The following is a 19562-nucleotide window of genomic DNA, read 5'->3' as shown; positions in this document are numbered from 1 at the left end:
GTGTGGTTTTATTGCTTTGAACTGACCTTGAAACTTGTGGCGGTATCTTAACGATACCTGGCAACTCCAAAGCTAAGTAACGAAACAGAACCAAATTGAGTGTTAAGCACACTCACCCAGAACGAGCAACACCACCAACCCCAACACTCTTCAGCCCAATGTGCTCCACCATTGGTAGCCATGCCGTCACCAGCATAGGCCCTCGGTTCTGCCATTCCCTTCTTATTCTCCTTTAAAGGAGCTTCCTAAAAGCTACCTGTGTGCCCAATGTTTTGATATTTTGATATTGATATCTGCTTATTTAGCTCGGTATCCAATTTGGTTTAATAATGTTCCCATAAGAACTTGGGATGCTTCAAACATCATTAAATGAATGCAAGTTATTGCTAATGGTAATGGACACTCGAACTGACAACAACCCTATGTAAACAATGCAATACTTCCCCTTCAATTTAAAGACATTCAAAATATAGAGACATAATGGGCTTTGCAAGTCACTAAACAATATTAACCCTATCTTGCACTTTATTTCTCAAGTCATACAGATAACCAAAAAAAGGCATTGCAATGTGACCACTGTGATACAACTTAAATATTAAAGCAAAAATGTGCTTAACTGAAGGTAAACACTTTCAATAGAAGTTCCCTACAAAACAAGTCAACAATGAAAACTTTCTTCAAATTACTAATACTAGTAATCTTTAGAGGACATTGATTTAAAGTTTTAAGCAAACTAAGCATTGGAGTTAGTCCCAGGTATCTTCATTGTTTCCTCCATATGTCACTGGTATATTTGTTTCGTAGCCACTGAAGTTTCTGTTAACACCCAAGCCCTAAAACAACACAAATGTGGGAAGAGGAGAAAAAAAAAGGTCATTCACTGGTGTAGCTCAGATATTTACATACAAAAAACAGCAGTTGCACTATTCCAAATAATATCCTTTAAAACACAGTATTCTACACACTGCCATTCAAATAATTCTTCAGCCAATTACTTTAAATCCATGCCCCTAGTTATTGACTGCTTTGCCAAGCGTTTCCCCTTGGCAAGTTCGCAATTAAATCTCCCCATACTCTCCCTCATTCCAAAGAAGACCATCCAAGTCTATACAATCTTCTCTCATATCTAGAGTTCTCCAAACCCGGCAAGCATCCAGCTAAATCGAGAGGGTTTAAACTAGTGCGGCAGGAGGGTGCGAACAGGAACAACAGGCCAGTCAGTGTAGAGACTGGGGTAAAAAGGGAGACTGGGATAAACATTGCCCGAGTAAGAGCAGGCAGAGAAGCCACAGGGCTCAGCAGGACTGTAGGTCTGGAGTGAGTTTGCTTCAATGCAAGAAGTATAATAGGTAAAACAGATGAACAGAGAGCCTGGATGACTTCATGGAACTATGATTTAATTGCAATTACGGACACACAATTAAAGGATAGGATAGCTTAACATTCCGGGATATCGTTGTTTTAGATGGGGGAGAAAAGGGGGGAGAAAAAATAAAAATAAAGTAAGAGGTGGGGGAGTTGCATAACTGATTAGGGAGCAGATCACAGCTGTGTTCAGAGAGGGCACGTTGGAGGTATCTTTAAGTGAGGTATTATGAGGTATTCCCGTACCAGCCTCCCCGGACAGGCGCTGGAATGCAGCGACTAGGGGCTTTTCACAGTAACTTCATTGAAGCCTACTCGTGACAATAAGCGATTTTCATTTTTTCATGGGTGGAGCTCAGGAATAAGAAGGGTGGAATCACAATGTTGGGAGTGTACTATTGACCTCCCAACAGGAGACTGACAGAGGAGCAATTGTGTAGTCAGATACTGAAAAGTTATGAAAAAAGCAGGGTAGCTGTAGTTGTGAAAGTGGTGAAAATCACTCATTGTCACAAGTAGGCTTCAAATGAAGTTACTGTGAAAAGCCCCTAGTCACCTGTTTGGGGAGGCTGTTACGGGAATCGAACCGTGCTGCTGGCCTGCTTTCAAAGCCAGCGATTTAGCCCTATGCTAAACAGCCCCTGCAAATCGCTTATTGTCACAAGTAGGCTTCAAATGAAGTTACTGTGAAAAGCCCCTAGTCATCACATTCCGGCGCCTGTTCGGGGAGGGCTGGTACGGGAATTGAACTGTGCTGTTGGCCTGCTTTCAAAGCCAGCGATTTAGCCTAGTGTACTAAACCAGCCCCCCCCCCCTCCCCCTAAACCAGCCCACCCAGTTGTGATGGGCGATTTAACTTCCCCCATATTGACTGGGAATCCCTTACAGCCAGGTGCTTGGATAGAGTGTAATTTGTGAGACGTGTCCAGGAGGGCTTTTGATGCAGTATGTTGACAATCCAGCCAGGGAGTGGGCCATACTCGACTTGGTATTGGGGAATGAGCCAGGCTAGGCGATTGATGCTTTTGGGGAAGCATTTTGGGCTTAGCGACCATAATTGCACAAGATTTTGGGTAGTTATCGATGAGGACAAGAGTGGCCGCATTTTAGGATACTTAACTGGGTGAGGGCCAATTTGCGGATGCGGATTGGGAGCAGCCATTTGAGGGCGAATCCACATCTGTCATGTGGGAGGCTTTTTAAAGCTCAGGTAATTGAAGTGCAGGATAGGCATGTCCCTGCAAAATGAAGGATAGAAATGGTAGGATGACGAGTGAAATTGTAAGCTTAGTCAAAAGGAAAAAAGGAAGCCTGCGCGAGTCTGGGCATCTAAAAACTGACAAAGCCCTTGAATAGTACAGTGAAAGTAGGAAGGAACTTGCTGTGGTTGTATGGCTAGCAGACCTTGCAGCACCTTAAGAGGTGTGCTACTATTGGGACAGAGGACTCGCTGCCCATTGGCTCTGGCTGGTCATGTGCCTCTGCCAATTGGCTGACGAGAGGCTGGTGGCTCCTCCCACGGGGAGGGGTATAAGTACCATCGCACCTGGCAGTCGGCCATTCTGTGCAAGTCGACTGCAGGGTTAACATCTAGCTCATTAAAGCCAAAGTTTTGGACTCACTCTACAGCTCGTGTCTGAATTGATGGTATATCACTTGCATGGAATTAGGAGGGGTAAAAAGGGACACGAAATGTCTTCAGCAAACATGGCCAAGGAGAATAGAAAGGCTTTTTATGCATATATTAGGAGCAACAGGATAGCAAGAGAAAGAGTAGGCCCACTTAAGGGCAATGGAGCACAGGAAGTGGGGGGAAATCCTTAATGAGCAGTTTGTATCAGTACTCGCCAGGGAGAAGGACATGACTATGTGGAGTTTAGGGATAGGTGTGTGAACTCTTTTGAGAATGTCAATAAGTCAAAAGAGGAAGTGTGTTAAATTACATTAAGGTAGACAAGTTCCTGGGACTGGATGGGCTCTATCCCATGTTTCTGCGGGAGGCAAGGGAAGAAATAGTTGGGGTCTTCACAGATACCTTCATATCCTCTGACTACAGGGGAGTCCAGGACACTGGAGAATAGCCAATGTTGTTCTTTTGTTTAAGAAAGGAAGCAGGGATAATCCTGCAAATGATAGGTCTGTGAGCCTGACATCAGTGGTGGGGAAGCTTTGGAAAAGATACTGAGGGACAGGATTATATGCATATTTGGAGGAAAATGGACTAGTCAAGAGACAGGCAGCATGGTTTTGTACAAGGACGGTCACGTCTTGCCAAGTTCATTCGAGTTTTTTTTGAAGAGGTGACAAAAGAAATAATGTGGGAAGGGTTGTGGATGTAGTTTATGTGGACTTGGAGCATTTGACAAGGTCCCACATGGGTTTCATGGTGGGCTGGCTAGATGGATACAGAACTGCCTTCGTTATAGGAGAGTAGTGGTGGAAGTGTATTTTTCAGCATGGAGATCTGTAGTTAGTGATGTTCTGCAGGATCATGGTTTAGCTCAGTGGGCTAGACAGCTGGTTTGTGATACAGAACAAAGCCAGCAGCACGGGTTCAATTCCCATACCAGCTTAACTGAACAGGTGTCAGAATGTGGCGACTAAGGGCTTTTCAAACTTTATACTTGTGACAATAAAAAAAAGCTCATCAGTGCTTGTTCTCCATTGTTTGTAATGTATATGAATGATCTGGAGGAAAACGTGGGTGGTCTGATTAGTAAGTTTGTGGATGACACCAAGGTTGATGGAGTTGCTGATAGTGCCGAGGATACAACAGGATAACTTGGGCACAGAAATGACAGATGGGTGTTTAATCTGGACAAATGGGAGGTGCTGACCCCCCGCAACAGTGTCCAGGCATCAAGGTTTGACTGGAATGCTCGGCAATGGCTCCCACAAGTAACATGGCCCGCCTACCCATGGTAACCTACTTGGCATGTGTCAACTGCTCATTTAACCACAATTGCATGTTCCTCATTAGCAATAGCCTTTCACCACGCAGCCAGAGGCCTCAGCAGTCGGTGGGGTTATGTGTGATTGGTGGGGCAGACGGGCAGTGACAGGGGTTGGCCCCGGCATGGGAATGGGATCCAAGGGTTGGCATAGTGGTGCCACGAGCCTTGTAACCCCCCCCCACCACCCAAAAGATGGCTATCCCTTCCTCGGCTTGCCGCAGAAGCCCTTCCGTCAGGTTCACATTTTTTAAAAAGGAGTACTAATTGGTGCCAGCGCGAGCAATTGCTGGGGTGGCCGGTGAATGACAGAGGCCATTGGATGACGGGTGGCTCTCATTAAATTGCATGGAAATGGGCCTTAAGTAGTGATAATTGGTTTCTCCCACGCTACAGCGGGATTCCAAATTTGCTTACGGGGGCGGGCTGGTGACATCATATGTTTGACGGCTGTTTTTGGCGTCTCCCGATTTTCACAGGTCTCGTTACGCTGTGAGCGCAAGCATAACGAGGCCAGATGATCACACCCCAAACCTCTCAAGCCCATTCAAATTAAATCATCCCAATTATAATATTCTCAGGACAAAATATTAAAATGGAGGGATGACATGACAAATGATAAACAATACCAAAACACTGCAACAAAGACCATCAAGAGGGTTGAATGAAGACAGGCACAGTTAAGCAACAGGAATGGAATGGTACAGTACTCAGTGAGATCATAGAAATCAGCCACAGAAACAGAGGTGGAAGGTTTAGAGTCAAAGTTTAGTGAGAAACAAGAGCGAGTAGGTTAGGTGTTTTAACTAAACCAAGGTAAGCTGCAGTAATGTATAGTGAAAGTGGACAAAGATCTTGTGTGGTCGACAAGTTCCCTAGATTAGCACGGTTCTAGTTGAACAAGGCGAAGCATTGCTTCATTCTGTTCTGAGAAATGAAACAAGTCAAATCACTAATGACCAAGGAGAACAATTGCGAAAGTGACCATAATACAGTTAGGTTCAGTATAAAAATAGAAAGAGCATTTTCTCCAAGGGAAACTGAACAGGAAAAAGGCAAATAAGGGATATGACTCATGTTAACAGGGCATAAAAAAAGTTAGCGAACAGGACAATCCCATTAGTAAGAAAATCGCTCAGCAGCTACAAAATAGATATCTTCCCCCAAGTCAAAAAGGTGCACCAAAAATAGGTCTGTGAATTGAGAGATTAAGCAACTAAAATTGGGCAGCACAGTGGTCAGCATTGCTGCCTCATGCCGCTGATGATCCGGGTTCTATCCGAGCCCCGGGTCACTGCCCTTGTGGCGTTTGCACGTTCCCCCCAGTGTCTGTGTGTGTGTGTGTGTGTGTGTGTGTGTATGTATTGTCCAGAAGGAGATATTAAGGGAGAAATGGTAGGTTCTGAAAAGGAGCTCATCAAAAGAGGTGGAGGTTTAGGGAGAGATGGTCACCCATAGTGAAACACTTCAACAGACCAGTACTGGAGGGACTACAGATGTCAGAGTTGTAGGGTGCAGAAAGTTAGAGATAGGGCAGGCTGGGTTGTCTGCGAGAGAGAAATTGAGGTTTGTTTTGGTAGTCAAGAGGGTGAATTATTTATTCCTGTTGTTTGGATAGAAAATTAATTTTTTGGGACATGAAGTGGGAAGCATTTTTCAATTGCAATAGCAAAAACAATTGGAAACATTAACATTTATTCACAGATTCATGAATGATCAATTTTAATGTTTTTTAAAATTTCCTTTCATGTCACAAAGACACTACATCCAATTCAGAGGGTTAAGTGGACTACGAGACCAAATTAGAAGTCAGTTCAACTGCAAAAGTGGTTAGAATTAACAAAGACACAATTACACAAAAGGAAGATGGGAGTGCATATTTCCATTCCACTCGAGTAATTATACCTGCAGCATCCACGTTACTGTATTTTTTTTAAAGCTTCATCAGCCAAAATATCATTTCAGCTGCGCTTCCTCCCATGACTACTTGCACAACAGAAAACACCCTCCATCTCATGTGCGCCAGGGGAGTAAGACTACTGCGCAAACAGGAAATTCGGCTTTCAAAAGTTGCACCATGGATTTAGTACAAAGATTCAGTTCAGTGGCAAAGTATCAGCAGAAGACAATTGGGCTTATTGTAATAAAATCTAATAATAATAATCTATATTATTGTTACAAGTAGGCTTACATAAACACTGCAATGAGCTAAAAAAATCCCCTAGTCGCCGCACTCTGGCACCTGTTCGGTTACACGGAGGTAGAATTCAGAATGTCCAATTCACCTAACCAGCACGTCTTTCAGGACTTGTGGGAGGAAACCAGAACGCCCGGAGGAAACCCACACAGACACAGGGAGAACGTGCAGACTCCGCACAGGCAGTGACCCAAGACGGGAATCAAAACTGGGACTCTGGCACTGTGAAGCAGCAGTGCTACCGTGTTGCCTTAAGGTGTCTGCTTCAAGACGTCAGAGTTCCCTTCAGCCGCTCCGCAAGACGTGGTGGCTTGATCTTGCGGGCCGGCGGAGGGGAAAGAGTGCGTCGCTTTGAGACGCTGGCCCGACGGTTGGTGGGCACCGATCCCAGGCCCGTCCCCTCCCGAGCACGGTCGTGGTGCTCGATCCCCGATCCGCCCCCCACAGGCCCCACACTTACCTGGCACGCCATGTTCACAACGGCAGTGACCAGATGTGGTTGCCGCCGTCGTGAACAGTCGGGAACGGCAAGCCGCTTGGCCCATCCGGGGCGGAGAATCGCGGGCCGCCGTGAAAAACGGCAGCCCGCGTTTCTCCAAGCGGCGTGTCGGAAAACCGGACACGCCATTTAGGGGGTGGGGGGAAATAGCGGGAGGTGCGGGAGCGGACCTCCCGCTATTCTCCCACCCATCGTGGTTGCTGAGAATCGCGGCCATAGTAAGAATTAGATCTTTTTCCGTGAAACTTCCAGAAAGTAAAAAAAAACGTTCCAACTTCAGTTCACAGATGATGGAAATAGAAGTACATCATACTAACCTTGCGAGTGTCTACCGAAGCGAACACCTTTCCAAGTGGATTGTGGTAACTGGTCCCATGAGCTGCATACGCAAATTCTTCTAGCCATATCGGAACTTCCTGCTGTGCCTAGATAAATAGTTTCAATGTAATTACTAAAAGCTGAAGGCTCATGCTAGAATGCAATCAACAACAAAAACTTCTATTTTCTTGCTTCCTTTTTAGGTTTTCACACCCTGTGCACCCAGTTTTCAATGATAACTAATAAAGAAAATAATGTTAAATATCCAACTTAGAATTAGAATGATGAGTTAACATATTCAAAGTCTGAACAATGTTGGGATCAACGGACTTGGGAGATTTATAGAAAATCAAGCTACTTGAATCACGTGTTACTTTCCATTCCACAATCTACCAAATGTTAAATGATACTTCTGCAGTACTTACATCTGAAAGAACTTTTAGGAGAGCACGTGCTATTGGCAAATCTGTATTTGAATCAAAGAATGATATTGCTTTGCCAACATTCCCACAACGGCCTGTACGTCCAATGCGATGGACGTATTCATCAATTGTCGAAGGCAAATCAAAGTTAATAACATGTTGTACATGCTCAATGTCCAGGCCTCGAGCTGCTACTGCTGTTGCCACCAAAACAGGACATTTCCCTGTGCGGAAGTCACCAAGTGCTAGCTCTCTTTCCCTTTGCTCCCGATCACTGCAAAACAAAAATTTTGAAAAAAACATTGGCACAATGACCCTATTTGTCAGGACAGTTTCCTGTTAGTTAGCCAATCCTCTATCCATACTCATGTATCATCCCTAACACTAGGAGCTCAACCTTGTGTAGTAATCTTTTATGTAGCACCTTAAATTGATTGCCTTTTGAAATTCAAATACACTACACATCAACTTTTCAATCTGCTCGTTACATCCTCAAAGGGTTTTAAAAAAAAATTTTTAATAAAAGATGCTGGGCGGGATTCTCCAACCCCAACCCCCCCCCAAACGTGGGAGAATTGCCAGGGGTCGGCGTGAAACCCACCCCCGCCGTCCTCCCACCCCCCCCAAAAACTGGCCCAGCGCGAGTTGCGCCGCCCGGCTCGGAGAACCGTCCCCTTGCTGACCCCTCAATCCTCCTGAAATAAATTGATAAACAGTTTCCACCTCTGGTGAGCCCCTCTGCCGACTCACTCACAGCAAACTTTACCTTCTCCAGCCTCAGGAATTCTGCCAGATCGCTCACCCACACTACCAATTGGTGGCTCGGAGTCGTGCCACATAGCAAAATCTGTCTCCGGGGGAGGCAAAGGCCAAAGCCTCTCTCCCACTCTTCCTACACCCCAAACATCAGCACCTTTGGACTTGGAACCATCTCCGCAAGTAGCATCTTGGACAAACTGAGCAATTTCTTATGCTCTTCAATAACATGTTCGAATTGTCAAGACTTGTTTTTTTTTTTTTTTAAAAAGTCACCCCCTCCCCTTCCAAATTATGCTACCCCCTCCCTCCAATTATATTTTGCCAAAGATCACCCACAGAAACAATTGACAGCAATTGTAGAGAGAGAGAGCGAGAGCGAGAGCGAAAGCGAGAGCGGGACAGACACACACACACTAAATTAAGGGCCACGATTTAGGCAGCCATGCTAGCAAATCCAGTAACAACCACCAAATCACGCGAGGCCAAAAACTGGAATTGCACCAGCGCGATTTCTAAACATGATCGGCCCAATCCCCCTCCAATGACGCAATCAAGTTCACGCACAGAAGAGGGAGCTGGATTCGCATCGATTTGATTTAATTAGCAGCCCCAACGCCACAACTTCCACCCTCATCATATAGTTTCATCTAGCCAGCAATATATTTTTTTTTTTTTAAAACACAGTCCTTTAAAAGATGGTGCCGTGCTCTCTGTGGAGCTGGCCTTGCTGGCTCCATCAGGCCGAATCCCACCAGAGTGACAGTGCAAACCATGCCCTAGACTCTCAGCGCAGTGCCAGAAAATCTGTATTGATCACTTGGCTGTGCATCTGGAAGGATACGTCGGTTTTCAGTCGGACCCTAACAAATTCTGGGAAAATTCTGCTCAATTTTTCAGGTTGCTGGTCTGACATCAGAACTGCTCTGATGGCAGCATGGTGGCGCAGTGGGTTAGCACAGCTGCCTCACGGCGCTGAGGTCCCAGGTTCGATCCCGGCTCTGGGTCACTGTCCGTGTGGAGTTTGCACATTCTCCCAGTGTTTGCGTGGATTTCACCCCCACAATCCAAAGATGTGCAGGGTAGGTGGATTGGCCACGCTAAATTGCCCCTTAATTGGAAAAAATGAATTGGGTAACCCAAATTTTAAAAAAAAGAACTGCTCTGATGAAGGGTTAACTCCATTTCTCTTCATAGATGCTGCTAAACTGGAATATGTCCAATGTTTTCTGCTGTTATTTCAGATTTCCAGCATCTGCTGTCTTTTGCCAAAATGAGGGAACTTTGTTTAATTGAAAAGGCTTTGTGCGAACTCTCTCCAAAATGATAAATCCCCTATTCATCAGTTATCAAAACTCTCATGTAGGGCAATTTGATGTTAAAGAGGTATGACCTGTTATTTACATTATGCATCCTCTTTAAACTGGTTACTTTGGGGCAGTTTTGATTTCATGAACATTGTAAAATTGTAAGTTAGCTTGCAGACGCTACATGTGGGATTATGACAAGTCACATGGTTACCCGGAGATGTGAAACTTTCATGGCTAACAATGAATCTGAAACGGATTTGGTAACATTTCATCAATTCAATATGTGCCATAAGGCTATTGTCAAACAAGGTGATTCACACTGTACTTGGTCAAAACTTATTTCCCCATGTAACAATCAAGAATTACAAATCAGTACTTCAAGACAAGTCAATTGTGTAAACAATAGTCACTAGAGTATCTGGAGGTGGTGAAATGTGTCAGAAAATGGAGAGCATGTCCCCCTCCCCGAGTGAGTTGTTTGGGTTGGGGGGGGGGGGGGGAGAGAAAGAGAAGAGAGAGAACTTCCCTTTGTCTTAAATATAATGAGTTCATAAGACACTTCACTAAGCTCCAATATACAAATAGAAAATAGAAGCAGAAGGCAGCCCTTCGAGTATGCTCCTCCATTCATTAGCATGGCTGATCATCAGGTTCAATATCCTGATCAAGCCCCCCCCCCACAATCCCATGTGCCTTAAAATTTTACTTAGTAATCTGCTAGGAGATCTCGTCAAAGGTCGAAATAAATCACATCCACCGTTTCACCCTGGTCAACTGTACTAGTTCTATCTACAAGTAGATTTGTCAAGCATGATTTCCCTTTCATAAATCTATCCTAACTTTGTCTGATTATACTACTGTTTTGCTGTGCTATGAAATACTCCATAATGGACTCTAGCAACTTCCCTACTACCGGCGTTAGATTCACTGGTCTACAGAAAGACCATTGGTCTATAGAAAGACCATTACAGCACAGGAATAGGCCCTTCAGCCCACCATCAAGCCTGTGTCTATCAAGATAGATCTTAAACGTTGCCATCATGCCCAACTCCGCCACCTTCACTGGCAAGGTGTTCCAGACACCCACCATCTGTTGCGTGAAAAGCTTTCCCTGCACATCTCCCCTTAAACTTTCCCCCTCACCTTGGAACCAGTGCCTCCATGTAATATAAGAGTCTTCCACCCTGGGAAAAAGCTTCTAACTATTCGCCTAGTCTCAATTTTCTAGACCTCAATCAGGTCTCCCCTCAGCCTCCGTCTTTCAAACAAAAATAGTCAGTTTATTCAACCTCTCCTCACAGCTGACATCTTCCAGACCAGGCAACATCCTGGTAAACCTTCTTTGCACTCTCTCCCAAAAGCATCCATGTCCTTCTGGTAGTGTGTGATGACCAAAAATGCATGCAATATTCCAAATGTGACCTAACTAAAAAGTTTTATACAACTGCAACATGACCTGCCAACTCCTGTACTCAATACCCCTGCTAATGAAGGCAAGCATGCCATATGCCTTCTTGACCACCTTATTCACCTGCATTGCCACTTTCATGGAACTATAGTTATTATCTCTCTACATCCCTTCCCTTTTTGGATAGCAGGGTTATATTAGCTACCCTCCAATCTGTAGAAACCATTCCAGAATCCAAATTATTTTGGAAAATGGCCAATGAATCTACTATTTCTAGGACCACTTCCTTCAGTACTCTGGGATGAAGATCATCAGGCCCTGATGATTGTATCCTCCTTCAATCCCATTAATTTCACCCAAAACCATTTATCTACAGTTCCTCACTAAACCAGTGTTACTCAGAACTTGTGGTACATTATTCACGTCTTTCTTTGTAAAGACAGAAACAAAGTACAAACTTAGTTCCTCAGTCACTTCTTTGTTCCCAGTTATGAATTCCCCTTATGAATATGGAGCATGTACATCGATGATTCTTTGAACAAATAAGGAAGAATGGATTGTGTGCAACCAAGTGAATCAAATTTGAATTCAGCAGACATAGAACATAGAACAGTACAGCACAGAACAGGCCCTTCGGCCCTCAATGTTGTGCCGAGCCATGATCACCCCACTCAAACGCACGTATCCACACTATACCCATAAGCCAACAACCCCCCCCTTAACCTTACTTTTATTAGGACACTACGGGCAATTTAGCATGGCCAATCCACCTAACCCGCACATCTTTGGACTGTGGGAGGAAACCGGAGCACCCGGAGGAAACCCACGCACACGGGGGAGGACGTGAAGACTCCACACAGACAGTGACCCAGCCAGGAATCGAACCTGGGACCCTGGAGCTGTGAAGCATTTATGCTAACCACCATGCTACCCTGCTGCCCCAGACGACCAGGAGATTGTGATTAAGAGTGGAAAAATAGAGTACAAGAGTAAGCTTGCAAAGAACATAAAAGTGGACTGCAAAAACTTCAATATGTAAAAATAAAAAAATAGTGAAGATAAATGTACGTCCTTGCAGTCGGAAATAAAAAACAAATAAATAACAGAGCAATTAAAAAACTACTTTAGTTTGGTCTTCACAGAAGACACATTCCCAGAAATGTGTGGCCATGGAAATAATGGATGTGTTGTCTGTCATGTTCCAAAAATTCTGTGGCTTCTGGAACCGTACCCAATACAGTGGAAAACTGTAACCACATGATTGTATATTTTTTGATCAATAGGAGTGAAAATGCTGGAGTCTATTATAAACGTATGCACAACAGGAAACAACGCACACGCCCAGCCCAGCCCATCACACAAACCCGCCTCCCATCCATTGACTCTGTCTACACCTCCTGCTGCCTTGGGAAAGCAGGCAGCATAATCAAAGACCCCTTCCACCCAGCTTATTCCTCTTCCATCAGGCAGGAGATAATGGTTATGGTTTTGTGTTTTAAGGGGGGGGGGGGGGGGGGGGGGGGGGGGGGGGTGTTGGGGTCTGTGGTTGTTTTTTTTTGTTTGTACAGGGTTGGTGGATGGGTTGGGACTGCTATTTGGGAGCTGCGTTGAGGGGGTGGGGTGGGGGGGGGCAGTAGGAAAGCGCAGGCTTTCCTCTGGTTTCCCGCACCGTGGGACGAGGGGGGGTGGAGCTTGAGGCAAGGGGCGTGGATATCAGTTCCGTTTTCCCGCACTGGAGTGGTGCCAAGGAGCTGCTGCAGGGGGAGTGTGACCCCATATCAGGAGGGGTCGGAGTTAGGGCGGGAGCTGCCAGGGTCAGCAGAAGTCAGCTGGCTCACGGGAGTACTATGGAGGGAGCGTCGCATCTAGGAGGGGTCCTAGCCTTGGGGGGGGGGAAAAGAGGGAGGAAGAGATACCAGGTTGCTGCTGGATTGGCCAGGGAGGAGCTGGTGCGGGTGAGGCTCTATCGCCATGGGAAACGGGCTGAGTGGGGGTGCTGGCCAGGGATGAGCACTCGATGGGTTATGGCTAGTCGGTGGGGGAGGGGCGGTGTGCCCCCTGATCCGGCTGTTGAATGGGCCGGTTAAGCGGGCCTGGGTGTTTTCGCATCTGAAGGGGCTGAAAGCGGACGTGGCCACGCTTCAGGAGACTCACCTGAAGGTGGCGGACCAGGTTCGTCTGAGGAAGGGGTGGGTGGGGCAAGTTTTCCATTCAGGGCTCGACACGAAGAACCGGGGGGGTGGCGATCCTGGTGGGGAAGAGGGTGGCGTTCGAGGCGTCTGAGGTGGTGGCAGATATGTGATGGTGAGTGTAAGCTGCAGGGGGAGAGGGTGGTGTTGGTAAGTCTATATGCCCCAAATTGGGATGATGCTGGTTTCATGAGGCGTATGTTGGGCCGCATTCCGGACCTGGAAACAGGGGGCCTAATCAGTGTGTGTGTGTGTGTGTGTGTGTGTGGGGGGGGGGGGGGGGGGGGGGGGGGGGGGGGTATGTTCAATATGGTGCTGGATCCCCCACTGGATCGTTCTAGTTCTGGGACAGGCAGGAGGCCGGCGGCGGCCAAGGTGTTGAGGAGGCTTATGGACCAGATGGGAGGGGTGGATCCCTGGAGGTTTGGGAGGCCGAGGGCTCGGGAGTACTCTTTTTTTCTCCCACGGGCACAGGGTTTATTCCCGTATTGATTTTTTTTTGTCCTGAGTAGGGGGCTGGTCCTGAGGGTGGAGGATGCCGAATATTCAGCTATAGCGATTTCGGACCATGCTCCACATTGGGTGGGTGGATCTGGAGATGGGGGAGGTGCAGGTGGGGATGGTGCGAGAGGCTCTGAAGGCAGTGATTAGGGGGGAGCTGATTTCCATCCGAGCCCATAAGGCGAGGGAGAGCCTGGTGGGGGAGCTGCTGAGTGTAGATAGGGGTATGCGGAGGCCCCGGAGGAGGGATTATTGGGGGAGCAGTGTAGCCTGCAGGCCAAGTTTGATTTATCGACCACCAGAAAGACGGAGACACAGTGGAGGAAGGCGCAGGGAGCAGTCTACAAATATGGAGAGAAGGTGAGCAGGATGCTGGCGCATCAGCTCCGCAAGTGGGACGCGGCTAGGGAGATTGGTGGAGTGAATGATAGGGGTGGGAATGTGGTGCGGAAGGGGGTAGAGGTCAATGGGGTCTTCAGGGACTTCTACAGGGAACTGTACCAGTCGGAGCCGCCAGTGGTTGGGGGGGGGGGGGGGATGGATGGATGGATGGAAATGATGGAGAGCTTTTTGCACAGGCCGCAATTTACAAGGGTGCAGGAGGAACAGGTGGAGGAACTGGGGCCGCCGATCGAGGTGGAGGAGCTGGTTAGAGGGATTGGCCACATGCAGTCGGGGAGGGCGCCGGGACCGGATGGGTCCCGGTTGAATTTTATAAAAAATATGCGGACCTGTTGGGCCCCCTGCTGGTTCAGACCTTTAACGAGGCATGGGAGGGGGGAGTTTTGCCCCCAACGATGTCACGAGCACTGATTTCCCTAATCCTGAAGCGAGATGAGGACCCCTTGCAGTGTGGATCATATAGGCCAATTTCACTGTTGAATGTGGACGCTAAGTTGCTGGCGAAGATCTTGGCCACTAGAATAGAGGACTGTGTGCCGGGGGTTATACATGAAGATCAGACGGGTTTTGTGAAGGGGAGGCAGCTGAACACTAACTTGCGAAGGCTGCTAAATGTGATAATGACGCCGGCAGCAGAAGGAGAGGCGGAGATTGTGGTGGCATTAAATGCGGAGAAGGCCTTTGATAGGGTTGAGTGGGGAGGGGTTTATTAAGTGGGTGAGGTTGCTGTACGAGGCCCCGATGGCGAGTGTAGCGACAAATGGGAGGAGGTCCGAGTACTTCAGGCTCTACCGTGGGACGAGGCAGGGGTGCAGATGGAGGAGGAGTTTAAAAGGTGGGACATGCTGCCGCTGGCGTGAAGACTACAGTCCGTTAAAATGACGGTGCTTCCGAGGTTTTTGTTTTTGTTCCAGTGCCTCCCCATTTTTATTCCGAGGGCCTTTTTTAGGAGGGTGAACAGCAGCATCACGGGATTTGTTTGGGCGCACGGGACTCAGAGGGTGAGGAAGGTCTTTTTGGAGCGGGGCAGGGATAGAGGGGGGCTGGCGCTGCCCAACCTCTCTGGGTACTATTGGGCGGCTAATGTCTCGATGGTACGCAAGTGGGTAATGGATGGGGGAGGGGGCAGCATGGAAACGGATGGAGATGACATTCTGCGGAGGCACGAGCCTGAAGGCACTGGTAATGGCGCCGTTGCCGCTTCCTCCAACGAGGTACACTACGAGCCCGGTGGTGGCGGCTACCCTCAAGATTTGGGGGCAGTGGAGGCGACACATGGGGGAAGTGGGGGGCTCGGTGGAGGCCCCGCTGCGGGGGAACCACCGGTTTGTTCCAGGGAACATTGATGGCAGGTTCCTGGGGTGGCACAGGGCGGGCATAAGGAAGTTGGGAGACCTGTTCGTTGACGGGAGGTCTACGAGCCTGGGTGAGCTGGAGGAGAAGTTTGAGCTCCCCCCTGGGGAATATGTTCAGGTACCTTCAGGTCAAGGCGTTTGCTAGGCGGCAGGTGGAGGGGTTCCCTTTGCTGCCCCCGCGGGGGGTAAGGGATAGGGTGCTTTCGGGGGTGTGGGTCGGGGATGGGAAGGTGTCTGACATCTACCAGGTGATGCAGGAGGTGGAGGAGGTGTCGGTAGAGGAGCTGAAGGCTAAGTGGGAAGCGAAGCTGGGGGAGCAGATTGAGGAGGGGACATGGGCGAACACCCTGGAGAGGGTGAGCCCCTCTTCTTCATGCGAGAGGCTTAGCCTCATCCTGTTCAAGGTACTGCACAGGGCTCATATGTCCAGGACGGTGTAGGTGGGTGGGTGGGTGGGGGTTACAAGCAGATTATTTTTACAAAGGAGAAAATACACTGCAAAATGCTGTAATAGAAGGACCTAGCGGCCTTTGTACATTACTATCACATTCGGCAAATAGAATGTTAGCTACTACTGAAAGGGTGGGGAGAAAAAGGCAAAAAAGTGTACAGGAAATTGGCGAGACCATACTTGAGCACGGTGTACAATTTTGGGCCCTTAAAGGAAGGACATGCTTACAATGGTAGTTCAGAGAATGTTCACGCAGTTGATTCCTGGGATGAAAGAGTTATTTTATGACCAGAGGTTGAACAGGTTAGGTCTACAGTCATTGGAGTTTATAACAATGAGAGGTGAACTTAAATAGACACAATAACATGCTACTCAGCAATAAAACAAATCTCAAGCTTAAATTTGATTTGTAATCAAGATGCTGCCTCAAACCAACAAAGTGGTTGTATTATATGCACGCATATTGTTATGGGCCAGGGTTTAAAAACTTCAAAGTGCATTATGGAGTTCACCTGACCTACAACATTTTGTTGCATTTGGCTAGGATGAGCACAGGAGCCTTCCCTTCAGGTGTGAATCAAGTCTTCCCAGTGACTTTAATCAAAATAAGCTTTACTCCAAGAGCTTAGTTAACATCTATATAAACACACAGCAAGAATTTTTATCAATTACAAACATAAAGACACCCCACTGCTACAGTAATGTATAACACTTAATCAATTCCCCCTTAACTGTTCCAATTCAAAAACAAAATCCCATAAACCAAAAATCCCTTTTCAAGGGCTTGGCCCTGCACTCTGCATTCGCTTAAATAAGACTGGCTTTCCCAGAGATTCTGCCCGCGTCTCACCAGTAGGTTTAAACCTTCCAGAAAGCAAACCATCTTAAAAGTCATCACCAAGATGATTTTTACTGGAACAGATATTTTAAATGCAACTGGAGAGACAGGCCTGTCCGAGTCCACAGCAGTCAAAGGTGAAAGTGAAAATTAAACTCAGCCACAGCTCAGCTCCACCAACCCGATGGTCATCCAAAACACATGAAATCCTGTTTACCCACCAGCTCCTTGGCACTACTCCATGACTGGTGGTCCTGCCTCCTGTTAACTTGCCCTAATTCTGGATTTTCCTCCTCAAGTCTCTTCACCTCTCCAGTATCCTCAAGATATTCCATAAAAGCTACCACTTCTCCCTTTTCACCATCTGTATTGGTATCTCCTGCTGAAGTTCAGTGTCAAATTTTGATGGATAACACCGATGTGATACCCTGGGATGTTTTGCTACATTCGAAGGCGTTTTATATGACGTGATACTGAAATAGCAAAATGATCACAAAAAATAGCTGTATACCAAGCTATATATACAATGCAGTCAAAATGAAAGCATTTTGTCTACTCCAATGAGTCAAGAGAGAATGAAAAAAGAGAAACAGAAGTCAATTTCTCAACCGTGGGGGCGACTTCCATTGAGATACAGAGGGCACAAATGTGTGCACGCACATCAATGCCAACGGTACTGGGCATGCTGCTGACAAGGAAAGCCCCTTAAAATTTAAAGTACGGCAGATTCAAATGAATAGGCACACAATTTGAGGCAGACACCGAGGTATCTTAAAAACCTGCTTCACTTATTCCTCCAGCAAGGAGGACTTTTGAGTGCTATCACCAAGTCATAGGTTCAGGTTTTTAAAAGCTATATTACTTTGCAATGTAATAAATATTACCATTAAGATTTATTGGATTATCGATACAAATTTGTAGTAAAGGTTCAATATTTTCACACAAGTTTACCATGTTCCATACGCAAGGTACACGTTTTGAAACCATAAATTTCAGTAGTTTATCCCAAGCAAATTATGCTAGAATAACATACCCTGCAGCCTTCCCAGTCAAAGACAGCTAGATTCTAGACGTCAGTCAGCTGTAATTATATTTGAGAAGCAATTGACAAAAACCTTACCCATGAATACTTGTCGTCGGGAATTTTTCTTGACAAAGGAAAGTAGCAAGAAAGTCAGCCTTTCGTTTGGTGTCAACAAAAACCATAGTCCGCTCAATACCTGTAAAACACTGCTTAAATTAAGAAACTGTTCTTTCACACATCAACAGGTGCCAGAAATCATTTCTGCACTAACATTTAGTCACATCCCCAATTATCCTTTGAACAGTCCATGGACGGAATTATACAAGTTGCTGGATCCCCTGAAGCTGACCAGGGTTGTTTAAAATCCCTTCAGAGGGCACGTTTCATGCACCTACTTAAAGGCCTCATTTGTCCCACTGGTGAGAGTTGCCTAACCACCATCCCCTATGGCTGGCATCATGGAGGCAGGCAGGTTGCCTGCAGTTAACTAATGGCACCCAAAACCCATCAACAGGTGAAGCCTTGAATTTAGGCCTAGGTGTTGTTATGGTAGCTTGGCTTACAAATCGGGCTACAATGTACAATTGTGCAACAGTGAGGGAAATACAAATAAAACAATCCTCAAAATTTGAAGTTCAAAAGGAAAGCAAGGAATCAGCACTTCAAATGCGTTTTTTCCAACTGGGGTAGGACCTCTCTGTAAATAAGTGCGCATTAGTTTTGTTGTTCACTTTTTCTACTTCAATTTCCAATATTCCTTTAACGTGGATGCCAATACAGCTTTTTTGGGGGAAATACAGAGTCTTATTTACTGTACTTTTGTAAAGATATGTACTCTTGCCACCTATCAAATTTCTACCTTTGTCTCTTGAACCAGTCAATTATTTTTTTTATTTTTTTTGCGGGGATATGGCTCCACAGGCACCCTCTGGTAACGTGCAGAAGTGTAAAACAATTTCAATAAATTCTTCATGCATTTCTGGCTGATCAAATGACAACAATTTTATGTGTGGATCTATTTTTCTTTGCATGATGCTCCTCAATTGAGACCATATGGGCAAATTTAAAAACAAAAAAGGGGCAATCATGTTGCTGGGAGTGTACTATAGGACCCCAACAGTCAGGGACAAAGAAGAGCAGAAAGAATTGAAAATGGCAACACATGTGGATAAGGTGGTGAAGAAGGCATACGGCATGCTGGCCCTCAATGGTCGGGGCACTGAATATAAAAATTGGAAAGTCATGTTGCAGCTATACAGGACCTTAGTTAGGCCTCATTTGGAATATTGTGTACAATTCTGGTCGCCACGCTACCAGAAGGATGTGGATACTTTGGAGAGGGTACAGAATGGTTTACTTAGATGTTGCTGGTATGGAGGGCATTAGCTCGGAGGAGAGGTTAGATAAGCTTGGTCTGTTCCCACTGGAACGACGAGATGGAGGCGACCTGATAGAGGTCTACAAGATTATAAGTGGCATGGACAGAGGGATGTCAGTGCTAACGCCGCTGTACGAGAATCAAGAGTTGGGGAGGTGGGGGGGGGTGGATAGTGTATACAGGAGGTGGGGCTGATCA

The 19562-nt window shown here is 46.5% G+C and overlaps 1 protein-coding gene across 11 annotated transcripts in view; it reads right to left on the bottom strand.

The window, feature by feature from the left end:
- Positions 1–502: 502 nt before the first annotated feature.
- Positions 503–19562, bottom strand: part of ddx4 (DEAD (Asp-Glu-Ala-Asp) box polypeptide 4) — a 137419-nt gene continuing 118359 nt past the window's right edge. For all 11 annotated transcript variants that reach the window (XM_038790920.1, XM_038790925.1, XM_038790921.1 and 8 more), the window contains 4 exons: positions 18083–18182; positions 7756–8026; positions 7330–7437; positions 503–833 (listed from right to left, as the gene is read on the bottom strand). In XM_038790920.1, the coding sequence (XP_038646848.1) occupies positions 747–833; positions 7330–7437; positions 7756–8026; positions 18083–18182 (566 nt within the window). In that variant the 3' untranslated portion in view covers positions 503–746. The remainder of the gene's footprint in view (positions 834–7329; positions 7438–7755; positions 8027–18082; positions 18183–19562) is intronic.

Source organism: Scyliorhinus canicula, chromosome 3, assembly GCF_902713615.1.
Source record: "Scyliorhinus canicula chromosome 3, sScyCan1.1, whole genome shotgun sequence".
NCBI classification, from domain to species: Eukaryota; Metazoa; Chordata; class Chondrichthyes; order Carcharhiniformes; family Scyliorhinidae; genus Scyliorhinus; species Scyliorhinus canicula.
This window is presented reverse-complemented; position numbering and strand designations above follow the sequence as displayed.